Genomic DNA, 13,490 nt, shown 5'->3' with positions numbered 1-13,490 from the left:
TGGACTACGTGGACTTTTGTCTTCCCATGAGACAGTCAGCTCACTCAGCATGACCAGCTTTGATTCCTCTGACCACAGCACAATATCTGGTCTCAGATTTGTTGCTGCTATCTGCTGCAGGAAGACCATCAGTTCCTCTAAATATGCAGCTACAGTCACGTGAAAAAGTAAGTACACCCCATGTAAAGTTTTGACTTTTTCAACATATTTCAACATGCAGCTATTTGATCTTCATTTCAACAATATTGATAGATAAAGGTGATATAATATAACAAATATAATGAAACATTTACATTTTGTAGTCCATTGTATAATTGAAATAAACATAAATGCAAATTTCGCATGTGGAAAAAGTAAGTACACCCCGACATTTATCACTACTTCAAACACCTAAAATTAGAATCAGGTGCACCAGCTCAGGTGCATATGATTAGAACATCGTTAGAGAGGATTTTGGAGGAACCTGTCTTATTTAAACCTCAGACATTTAGTTTCGTTTGCTCTTTGTTGTTGAAGTGTGTGGCGTCACCATGCCTAGATCAAAAGAGCTCTCTGAGGCCTTCAGAAAGAAGGTTATAGATGCCTACGAGTCTGGGCAGGGATTTCAAAAGATCTCCATACAATTTGAAATCAATCACTCGACTGTCCGGAAGATAATCTACAAGTGGAGAAGATTTCAAACAACTGCCAACTTGTTCAGGCCAGGCCGCCCCAGCAAGTTCAGCCCGGGAGCAGACCGCAAGATGCTGAAAGAAGTCTCCAAGAACCCCAGAATGTCATCACAGGACCTACAGGTAGCTCTTGCCATTGTTGATGTCAAAGTGCACGAGTCTACCATTAGAAAGAGGCTGCACAAATTTGGACTACATGGGAGGTGTGCCAGGAGGAAACCTTTGCTGTACAGCAAGAACATCAGGGCAAGACTAAAGTTTGCCAATGAACACCTCGGCAAAGACCAGCACTTCTGGAACAATGTGCTCTGGACAGATGAGTCAAAGATAGAGCTATTTGGCCACAGTACCAGAAGACATGTTTGGCGAAAACCAAAGACAGCATTTGACCACAAGAACCTGATACCAACTGTAAAGCATGGTGGTGGAAATATTATGGTTTGGGCAGCTTTGCTGCATCAGGCCCTGGGCAGCTCACCATCATATAATCCACTATGAATTCCTCATTGTACCAGAGGGTGCCTGAGCATAATGTGAGGCCATCTGTCGGAAAGTTGAAGCTCAACCGAAGGTGGACCTTGCAACATGACAATGACCCTAAAGATACCAGTAAATCCACCAAGGAATGGCTGAAAAGAAAGTAATGGAGGGTTCTGGAATGGCCAAGTCAAAGCCCGGATCTAAATCCCATTGAGATGTTGTGGGGGGATTTGAAACGAGCTGTGCAACAATTTTTTGTTGAATAAATTATTGCAAAGTCAATTTCTCATTGTTTTTTGTTCAATTAGATCACCTTTATCTTTCGATACTGTTTAAATGAAGATCAAATATTGATATGTCCACATATGTTAAAAAGATAAAAAACATTTCATGGGGTAGACTTACTTTTTCCACATGCGAAATCTGCATTTATGTTTATTAAATTATACAATGGACTACAAAATGTAAATGTTTCATGATATTTGTTATATTATATCTCCTTTATCTATCAATATTGTTGAAATGAAGATCAAATAGCTGTATGTTGAAATATGTTGAAAAAGTCAAAACTTTACATGGGGTGTACTTACTTTTTCACGTGACTGTAGCTGGCTTTGATAAAGGTTCCAACTGTCTTAGATTTGCCGTTCTTCCCTTTGAATACACGCTCTCCCACTTTCACAGATGGCATTAGAGTTGGCCCTCTCTTTTGCCTGTTGTACAGGCACAAAAGGCACATGCCTTTTGGACCTCTCATCATTACCAGCCGCACTTGCTTCAGCAATTGGTTGTCTCCAGGTGTAGAGACCCGCTATTAGAGATACCTCACAATTCGACAGGATATGTTTCATTGATCCTATCCTGTCATACTTCTGGCATCTTAATTTTGTCAGCTTTCCTCCATTTCTTAATGTTGTAGAGGATTATGAGGATGTCTTACGTTGCTCTGACTAGAAACCTCAGTTTGAGTGGCTCAATGCTCCAGACGCTTAACAATGACACTTTATTGGCTCAACTCCTCGCTAGTACACCACACTCCTTGTTGAGATAGATCAACTGCCTAAGCCACTCATACTTTCTCCTCCTTTTCTTGCACTCCAGATTTATCGAAGAACAGCATTGGCGTCATACTAAGCCCAGCTCGGCTTGTTTGAACTTGGCCCATTGTGTCCTGCCTTAATCGGCTTTCCATATCCATCATCTCCTCTTGGCCTGGCCATTTTCATCCAGTTCTTACATCTGGTGGAGTTTCCCTCAATAATGTGTCCTGTCCGTGGAATTCCTCAAGGTTATAAACAAGTGTGGTTTCTTGGCCCGAATCCTTTCTGTAAGTGCTGTCAACCATAAGATCAGCTTCATAGACTGGCAATATAGTAGCTAATGTTAGTAGTGCAGGGTGGTATTCCAAGCCATCATCTGATCTGCACTGACACTCTCTTTTCCATCCTTTCCACGTGTGGCAGTGCCATAGTTGTACACCATCAGTGGCCACATGACTCTGGGAAACGGCCATACTTCAGGTATCAGAGTTTCAACTTTCCTGATAAAGGGCACTTGCCAATGCATTTCAAACCCTCTTCCACCCGATGGTGGATCTCCTTCACCTGTGTCTTGTCAGACAGGTCCTATGTAAACCCTTGACACAGGCTCTTGACTAGGGCATCTGACACTCAGTGTTTACTCAACAACGCCTATTGTGAAATGCACTTTCTCATCAAGCTTCCCTTCCCTCAGGACGAGACTCCTTGACTTTTTCGGTTTGACCTTCATTCTGCTCTATTGAATCAGCTGCTCAAGCCACCTTACGACCTTCTCTGCCTCTTCTATACTTGGATTAAGCAAGGTGAGGTCATCCATTAATGCACTCAGCAGTGGTAACTCCAGACCTGGCTCAATATCCACCTCTCTCCCTTTAGCACCTGTGGTTCTGACAATTATTTCCATAACCATCATGAATAGGATAGAAGAGATGGCACAGCCCATTGGTATGCTTACCTCTAAAGGCTTGAATGCAGTTGTATACTGACCTGTCAAGAATCTCATCTGGAATCCCTGATACTACTTTGTAAGATAGTCACACAGCTTCAATGGTAAACTGAAAAACTCAAGAACAAACCATATCATGACATGAGGAACAGAGCCATATGCATTGGCATGATCCAGCCAGATCACTGCTCGATCTTCCTTCCTCTCTCTTTACCAGTCTGGATGATGTGCCGTATTATTACTGAGTGCTCTCCACAGCCAGGGAGGCCTAGGCCTAGGCCAGGGAGGATCCCTAACTTCTGGATTGATGCATCAACGTAGCCATTTGTCACCAGGGACTTGGATAGACGTGCTCGGCAAGGGTCCCTATCATGATCTTTCCATCATACCCTGCTAATTTGTAACAAGCAGGTGAGAGCAGACAGTTTCAGGTGACATTTCATTGACTACCCATCATTTTTAGGTTACGCTAACTGCTAACCACTCAGGCTACACTACGTGCTAACCACTTATGCTTAAATTAGCCAAATTAAGAGGACGAATGCCTTCCTCAGGCTACAAGACCATGTGTGCCATAAAGTGCCCGCTGCGATTCCCACGCAGACACTGCCACAACCACTTTTCTGATATGAAGAGAAAATCAAGGAGTGTTTTTAACCACCTTAGAAGCAAATATCATATGAAAATTATCATGATAAATAAACCAATATGATGGTGCGAAGGTAGCACACTTACCTATCAGCTGTGCATGCTGGGTTTGATTCTCAGAATAACTATAAGTGATTCGGATTTGTGTTTCACAGGCAGGGCATTTCATTACAAAGTGCACCATCCGTCAGTTGGACGTTAAGCTGGGGACACATCTGCTGGTATTAGTTGGTGGGCTTTAGGAAATTTCCAGAGTGTCTGATCAACAAAAAGTGTATGGGTTATCACCGCCACCTTGGCCAAATTCCAAATTCCTCCCGAAACTGTGGTGTGCAAGTTGTCTGGTCTTTGATATTCGGACACTTTTTGTCGAAACCTGAGCTCTGTCGAATTGATGGCTCATTCTGTTGTCATCATCATTTGTCATGTGTATACCCCATGCATTTAATTGCTACATGCTGTAATATTCTATATACTACTGGAATGACACTCGGTAGATGGCATACGTCAACTAGGCTGAACAGTTTACGTTTTGTATCTCACTGATAGGCCAGATCTGAATCCGGACCTGGACCAAAACCTAATCTCTTGTTCTTGTCACCCAATCAAGTCATCCACCTAGTTTTGTCACAAGTCGTCCACATCTTTTTGAAATATCATGCTATATGTTGTCTTTGGCCCAATCACTCAATGGTGAAGTATCACTTAAAAAAGTATTTGATCCAGATCCGGATTTGAATCTTCACCAAAATTAAATCACCTCTTCTTTGTGACATACCCTTGTGACTTCTTGTGACATAACTTGGAGAAGATTGTCATGGGGACCGCAAGGCTAACCCCCGCTCTTGCAGGGAAAATGGCCTTAAAATGCCTGTTGTTGTGTTGTTGTTTGTGACATACCCAACCTCTCCACCAACTTTCGTCTGAATCCACCCACATCTTTTTAAGATATCCTGTTCACAAACAGACAGGGGTGAAACCATAACCTCCGCATCCACCTTTGTTGGCAGAGGTGAAAATGCAACTAAGTGCTCCTACTATGTTTTTAAATAACCCCAATTATTCCCACTTTATTGTGGGGTCATTTCGCCAATTGTTTCACAAACTCTTTGGCCAGGCCTGACATTCGCCTGAAGGTGACAGAAAAACAAGAAATCTTAACATCCAACATCTGAAGTTGTCCTTGTTCTCTGCTGTTCTGCTTGTGACCTTCCCTCTCTCTCCCCATCTTGTCTCCCGCTCCCTTTATCTTATGTTTTGTGCGTCCGTTTGTTTTTTTTTGTGATTAATGTTCGGACATTAAGTTAGGAGTTCTTTCACGAGCCTCGATGTTGTATACAAAAAAAAAAAAAAAAAAACTAATGCGAGGGACCGCACACACACATTCACGCCCTTCCCTACAGACATAACACCCGGATGATAGTTTATAGCTGGGCCGAGATTTGAACCCAGGCTAGACAGCTCAGAGGTGAATGCACATACCGCTAGTCCTTCCCGGCAATAAATTACAACCGTAAACCAGCATATTCTAATCCACTGGAGCATGAATGCCTCCTTGAACTTACGTTGAGCGGTGCTTGGCGTACTCACAATATGCTTTCCCAAATGCAGCTTGACAAGGGTGAACAGCCATGAGAAATGAAACTTGAACCCACAACTGCCACTGGAGAAATTAACAAGTCTTTAGCCACTCGATCAAACCGCCAGCTCTAGCCAATATAATAATTAATTTAAATAATTTGGGTGTAGCTACGAAGAATTTCAAAAAGCACCGACATTGATGCTTGATGAAACGTGCAAACTTTCCGACACCTGCAGCTGCTGACCCTGAGTTGTAGCCTTTGAGACAGCTCTTGGTGAAGTTCTGCAACAACAGCGCTTTTATACACCTAGTATTGACCTTGACACAACAGCTGCTTTCTTTTATTTTCCTTTTTTTTCTTCTCCTGAACAACCGGTGTACCCCAAGGTAGTGTGAAATTGTTTGACAGAAAAACAACTCTTGGACAACCAAACTTTTTTCAGTATGTTCTCATTCTGTCATGTTATTTTTGGGAGTGAGGGGAGGAGGGCTTCATACATGTTGTGCTGCACGATTTGGGTGGTTGTATTTCCTAACAGGCCGAGGTGTGTGCGGGCAGCATTGGGGACGTGGTGCAGGCTGTGGTTAATGGTGCCGATGGCTGTGTTTTCTGCTTTGGCCATGCAAAGCTGGGTAAGGAAATCAATGTTGACGTTTGTATTTGCATTTAAAAATACTTTTTTGTTTTTGCTTCATCACTGCTGAAACGTTTTATGTTTGCATAAGTTTTCCGTGACTTTTGGACTTTTTGACGTAATATTTAGCGGTGCACGTAATGTAATCTTTTGTTTTAAACAATATCGAAACTGATGGAAGAGGCGGGTAACAGAGGTTAAAAAAAATCAAATAACTGTCAGGAAGTGAAGGAACCCAAGTTGGACACAATAAGCAAAGGAATGAAGGAACAGGAAAAGAGGATGGGAAGAGACACAACAATCAGCAAGTATGAGTGTGGGTGTTAGGATAGGAAAGGTTAATGTGGGTAGAAACGATTTGAGTTACGATGGAGGGGATTTGAGGGGGCACCTCTTGCTTTGAATCCCCTGAAAGGAAGAGTGGGATAGAACTGCTTCTGGAAGTTGGTTCCACAATCAGGAGAATTGAGGACCAAAAGAGCTGAGGTGTGCAGTGAACGTGGATTATGAGGGTTTCATCAAGAGGGCTTTACTGGGGGAAGAGGTGCGTCCTGGAATTGCTGGGAAGGGTCAAAGGGCTCAGGAATGTCATGAGCTCCCCTGGAGCTACACCAAAGGAGAGGCGGTTAAAAAGCAGAGGCCACTGCAGGGATACGGTGTACCTGCCTGGGAGGTGAAATGGTGCAGTGGGCTGTCTAACAATGTTGAGAGCTTTAGTTACCACATAATCTAGGAGAGACAGATGTCATGCTGGAGCACCTGCCCAAAGAGGATTAGTATGTGATTATGTGCACATTTAAGATTTAAAGACAGCATGTGGCTTTGAAAGGTGCCATATATTTCATGTAAACCCATGAAGACTAGAGAGAAGCCATCAACAATGAGGCTCAAATGACCATGACTTGTGTTAGGGCCACCATGCTACCAAACCGTTTTGGGAAGGATGTGTTCATAAATCATAAATCATATCCTTCCTTGGAATACTTATGTCAGAAGTACAGCATTACACAAATTCAAGTATAAAGTGTAAGACTCATTGGACCTTGTACTTAACTCACACGCAGAACAAAGACATGTATATTTTAATGTAAAGGACATTATTAGATAATCTACAAAAACAAATTGTAGATGCGATTTGAAACTGGGTTCAGGGAATCATGAGCCATCATTTCAGGTGGAAATTGTGTGAAACAGGATTTTAACGATTTTCATGTTATAATAATATATTCCTTTATAATGAACTTCAATGCAGGAAGGAGGAGGCCATTTGGGCCCATCAAACCCTGAAAATGGATTTCAACCATGGTTGTTTGTCTGTGCTTGTTACCATGTTAACATGGTTAACATGGTTGTTACCTAGGAGACATGCTGAATGGAGAAGGTGGATCAGACTCGGCAACGGTTGCTAGAGTGAGATGTGCATGGAAGAAGTTTCGGGAACTGAGTGGCGTGCTGACGAGGAGGGGAGTGTCGTTGAAGCTGAAGGGAAAGGTGTATGCTGCATGTGTGAGAAGTGTTATGATTTATGGGAGCGTGACATGGGTAATGAACGTAGAGCAGCAACGAAGGCTGGAAAGGGTGGAAATGCGAATGGTTCGGTGGATGTGCGGAGTATCGTTGAGAGAGGAAGACAAATGATGAATTGCGAAAGATGATGGGAATAGAGCCTGTGATTGATGTTGTGAAGAGGAACAGGTTGAGATGGTTTGGTCATGTGTTGAGGAAGGATGAAAGTGACTGGTTGAGAAGAGTGATGGAAATGAACGTAGAAGGAAGTAGAGGACAGGGAAGACCGAGAAAGACTTGGCTAAAGGTGGTGGAAGAAGAAATGCGGGCAAGGGGGTTAACGAGGAGAGATGCAGAAAATAGGGCAAAATGGAGAAGATTGTCATGGGGACCGCAAGGCTAACTCCCGCTCGAGCAGGGAAATGGCCTTAAAATGCCTGTTGTTGTTGTTGTTGTTTGTCTGTGCTCTATCCTTTTTAAATGCTGAGGATCAAAGAAGGAAGCAGCATGTACTTTTTAAATATTTGGTAAGACTCGGCTGAGGTTCAGACTTTGCTGTTCAAACTAAGCTCGTCCACCTGATAACAATATGAACGAAAAACAGAAGAAAGGTTTTGCCAACTTTATTTGCATCTGATTGACCATTTTTTTTTCTGACTACTGTATTTGGAACACACGTTTGGCTCCCTTCTTTGTAAAGATTTTCACTGTTTCAGCTTAGAACCTCTTGAAATGTTAGGTCCATAATCAGAGTTGTGTCCAAACAGTAAGTTAAATCCAGCAATTCAGTCACACTTTTAACACTTCTCCAATAGCCAATGAGATAATATTAACTTCATTGCTTCAGCTTTTCATTTGTTACCAAACATATGTGATCATTATCATGCATTACTATTTATTAACTGGGACATTCAAAACTTTATAGGAACAGGATAATCACAATATTTCAAGATATTCCAACATTTTCATATATTTATATATATCTATCTATACAACAACAACAACAACATGCATTTTAAGGCCATTTTCCCTGCTAGAGCGGGGGTTAGCCTATATATATCTATATATATATATATATCTATCTATAATCTATATAATTATATAAACGCGAGTTGTCTGTGTGTGTGTGTGTGTGTCCAGTTTTTATGTCTGCGTTTTATTCAGAGATGGCTGAATGGATCTTCATCAAACTTTCAGAGGTTCATCAGTGAGTGCCTGGGAGTGTTTTAGGCAAAAACAAAATTGGAAAAAAAAGTTGTTTTTTTTGGAGTTAAAAAAAAAATCGCTCGATAGTGCGGAAGCCTTTTAAAATTAAAAACAGTTATATACAAGTACCCATTCACATAAATAAATACAAAACAATTACCAGACATTTGAATACAAATATATCAAACAATTCCGGAAGTGTACGAATTTGGTTGTCCGGCTTCTTCTTCTTCCTGATCGGCATCACACTTAACTCAGAAACGTGAGCCACATTCACTCAGAAACGTGAGCCACATTCACTCAGAAACGTGAGCCACTCCCCTTCCTCTCCTGCCTCCCTCCTCCCCTCCTCTCCCCTCCCCCCTCCCCTCCCCCTTTCCCCCCTCCCCCCGACTCCCCCGCCCGGCAACGCCGGGTACTTCTGCTAGTATGTATATATACGTATATATATATATATATATATATATGTACATTTATTCTCCAATGCACTGCTACATATACTTGCGTACAATCCGTACATATACATACGCTCACATCCGTTGTCTGCCTGGCAGGCACGTAAGACATCGGCCATTATAAAGCTCACAGTTCCTGGAAAATACCGCAAATAGCAGGGCATTGTTTCAATGGAAAAGGGGGGGGGGGGGGGGGGATAGGTTCCCGAGTCGTGAAAATGCACGAATAGAGAGGACCAAACCACGAATGGCAAGGCAAAATCCATGAATGGTGAGGCTTATCCCAGGCGACGGTAATCCACGAAGGTCGATGAAAGTCCCGGAAATGGCGAGACAAAACCCGCAAATGTCAGCAATAATCCCGGAAATGGCGAGGCAAATCCCACGAATGTTGGCGATAATCCTGGAAATGGCGAGGCAATCCCGCGAATGTTGGCGATAATCCCGGAAATGGTGAGGCAAATCCCACGAATGTTGGCGATAATCCCGGAAATGGCGAGGAAAATCCCGCGAATGTTGGCAATAATCCCGGAAATGGCGAGGCAAATCCCACGAATGTTGGCGATAATCCCAGAAATAGCGAGGCAAATCCCGCGAATGTTGGCGATAATCCCGGAAATAGCGAGGCAAATCCCGCGAATGTTGGCGATAATCCCGGACATGGCGAGACAAAACCCGCAAATGTCAGCAATAATCCCGGAAATGTCGAGGCAAATCCCGCGAATGTTGGCGATAATCCCGGAAATGGTGAGGCAAATCCCACGAATGTCGATGAAAATTCCATGAATGCATGCCGTGCCAGTTTCATTGGGGAAAAGGAAGACAGCTAATTGCAATAATAGATACTGTGGAGTGTTTCACGTGGGGATGACGTGTTATGCAGCTGGTGGAACATCCCACGAAGCTCTCAATTATAGTGCGGCTAAAATTTGCAGCTGCGAAAGCCATGAAAACGCATATCATACAGCAGTGAATGTAGAAGCAGCTGATGCTCGCGGCTTGTATAAGATGTTTGTGTTGCGTATGTCCACCTGTATCATGCATTGCTGGTGAAAGATGGGTTTTATAAATGTGTCAAGCTCGTAGCTCGTGCATTTTTTTTTTGCGCCCCGGAAAAACCCACGAATACGCACTTTTACGGGAATAGAGAAACAGGTCGCATTTTATCAACCGCGAATACACGGAACCTGCGAATAGCGGAACCGCGATTAGCGGAGTCCGACTGTGTATGTATGTATGTATGTATGTATGTATGTATGTATGTATGTATGTATATATGTATATACACATGTATATACATATGTATGTATATACATATGTATGTATATACATATGTATGTATATACATATATATGTATGTATGTTGCGGATACATACATATGTATCCGCAATGTATCCGATGACATACATACGTATCCGATGTCTTTCCTCAATTTTTCCATATCACACCTGGATTCCTCCCTCATTTTTTCTATGTTCTTTTCTGACTCTGCTATCCGAGTATCCATTTTGTGTTCCAATCGCTCACTCTGAGCCTTCATTTCTGCCATGAATTTCGCCATGAAGAATTGCATGTACCCTGGCATCGCGGGCTCGGCCTCCGCCGCCACGTGCGATGCGCCGCCATTTTCTTCCCCTGCTACCTCTACTGCTTCCTCCTCTATTTCTCCCAATTCTTCCCGGGGGTCCTGGGTTATTACCTCTTCTCCCTCTACCTCATCATTTACCCCCACCGGCATCCGACCACCTTGGCTATCCATGGCACGAATTAAATTTGGATTGTAATGATTAAATTTCGGCCGCTCGTAATTTTGAGTGCGTTAAGCGCACTTCGGGTCTAATCCCACTCCTGACACCAATTGTTGCGGATCTCAGCGCCGGCCTTTTCCCCTTACCAAGGGGGGATTAGTCCCCTTGTCTTTGACTAGCCGACGGGACCCGGGACCGATGACGTCCTTCCCGGACAGCGCGAAGTAGGGTCGTAGGACTAATCACTATTACCTAATTACTCGCGCTGACCGGAAACGAGGAAATAAGCCCCGCCCGAATCACGGGTGTTGGTGGAAACACCGAGCGGTAGCGAACCTGTGACCCGAGCCGTTATCAATGACTAAAACCCAATCCCAGCGGTTCGTAATCGTGCCACGCTTACCCAATGGAGGAGATCACGGAAACGGTCGAATTTGGAAGAAAGGAATAACACGATTTATTTACACTTTGTACAATAAGAAGAAGAGGAAGAAAACACAGTGCAGCCTTAAGCAGTCTTAACTTATCCCAAGACAAACGGGCCCGTTCACACACAGACACACTCACACGGGGTTGCAGACAAACAGGTTGATGGTCCAGGGATGGCGTCCAGGCAGCTCTCTCTCCGGTCCCCAACTCGCACCGCTAAGCAGATGATGAACAGACGGCAGGAGCTCTCCACGTGTCATTTGGCACGCACGGGATTATTACAGGGCGAACGGTAGGGCTGGCTTTGGCGGTTACACTTGCGGCTCAGCCGCGTACGTAATAAGCGGACAGTTCAATAAACGCGAACAATGCTCTTCTCAATCAATGGCCTCAAAACTGTCGTGTGCACGCCGGTCCTCTGAGTGCTCCAACAAGGGCTTGGCTTCAGTCCTCCCAATACAGTTCTCTTGCAATTCGAGCACCTGCCTCTCCCTCTCATAACTCAAGTCAGTCCTCGTACCAGTCCTCTTCCAGCCAGTCCTGCCCAAGGGCTTTGTGCGCTGGCTTATATAGCCTTGCCCAGCGAACCCTCTGGAACTTACTAGATGCTCTTTACCACGCCCTATCAAGCCATGCCCTCCGAGCCCTGGTTAGCTGTTGCTCTTACCATCATTGCCTTCTGACGCTCTGCTTGACGCGGCCACACCTTGACCCTCGTGCTCCTCCCTCTTCTTAGGCCTACCTCGTGGTCCCCGACTAGTTTCGAGCAAAACCAAGGGCAGCGAACGCTGCTGGCAGCCAAAGCGTAGCAAACTTGAGGGATGCCTAATGGGGCGCGGGATCGAGTTTGCCCATAGATGAAAATGAAGGGTGGCCGCAAAATGAAAAGGACCTAAGCTCATTTCTTTACACAACGCAGATGTCACGAGGGAAATGGCCTACTCTTACGCATACTATGACATAACTAATACTCTACGTGGTCGTGGGCCTTCGTGTTGCTTGTGGACTAACTATGGGGGGCAAACCTTTAACCCTAATGATGTTATATGTACAATCTCAAAACCTCAACAATATGTATGTATGTGTGTGTGTGTGTGTGTGTGTGTCTATATATATATATATATATATATATATATATATATATATATATATATATATATATATATATATATATATATATATATATATATATATATATATATATATATATATATATATATATATATACAGATATACAGATATATAGATATATATATATATATATATATATATATATATATATATATATATATACACGTACTAGCAGAAGTACCCGGCATTGCCGGGCGGGGGAGGGGAGGGGGAAGAGGATGGGAGGGGAATGGGGGGGAGGGGAGGAGGGGAGGAGAGGGGGGGGGGAGGGGAGAAGAGGGGGGGGAAGTACCCGGCATTCAGTGTATAAACGTGAGGGAGAAGAGGGGGGAGGTGGAGGGGGAGAGGGAGAGGGGGGAGGGGAAGGGAGGAGAGGGGGGGGAGGGGAGGGATGGGAGAGGAGAGGGGTGGGAGGGGGGAGGGGGAGAGGGGAGGAGAGAAGGGGAGGGGAGGAGAGGGGGGGAGGGGAGGAGAGGGGGGGAGGGGGAGGGATGGGAGGGGGAGGGGGAGGGGAAGGGGTAGGGGGAGGGGAAGGGGTCGGGGGGAGGGGGAAAATGGAGGGGGTAGGGTGGAGGGGGAGGGGAGGACGAAGGGGGAGGGAAGGGGAGGGCCAGTCAACAATGACGTTGCAGTTCTCATGGTCGGAGAGCAGCACAACAATCGCGACATCGTCCTGAATCTTCGCAACAGCACGAAGCAGATTTTGGAGACTCACCAATCCTGTGACGCCCTCCAGTACCGGCGTTGCCGGGTGGGGGAAGGGAGACCCGTACATTCCCAACCCGTACATTCGCCCTCTCGACTCAAGCTCACCCGGACAAAAGCCTCGCACAAATTACACCGTGAAAGTCCAATGGCCATGTCTATGCCACAAATCAAGTACGTGAGCGAGTCGGGCACACTGAATTGAAAATATATAGAATGCTCATACTCCGTGAAAAGTGAAGCCAACTGGCGGCGGAGATGAAACATCACGTGATCGCTCTGAGCGAATCAGCGCACTGCTCTGCCA

The 13,490-nt window shown here is 44.5% G+C and overlaps 1 protein-coding gene across 3 annotated transcripts in view; it reads left to right on the top strand.

The window, feature by feature from the left end:
• KIF26B (kinesin family member 26B) overlaps positions 1-13,490 on the top strand; it is a 227,281-nt gene that overhangs the window by 117,480 nt on the left and 96,311 nt on the right. For all 3 annotated transcript variants that reach the window (XM_068115929.2, XM_078778866.1, XM_078778867.1), the window contains one exon: positions 5,907-6,000. In XM_068115929.2, coding sequence (XP_067972030.2) covers positions 5,907-6,000 — 94 coding nt within the window. The remainder of the gene's footprint in view (positions 1-5,906; positions 6,001-13,490) is intronic.

This window comes from Myxine glutinosa, chromosome 5 (assembly GCF_964187855.1).
Source record: "Myxine glutinosa chromosome 5, kmMyxGlut1.1, whole genome shotgun sequence".
Taxonomy (NCBI): domain Eukaryota; kingdom Metazoa; phylum Chordata; class Myxini; order Myxiniformes; family Myxinidae; genus Myxine; species Myxine glutinosa.
Note: the sequence above shows the minus strand (reverse complement) of the source record. Positions and strands in the feature narration are given on the sequence as shown.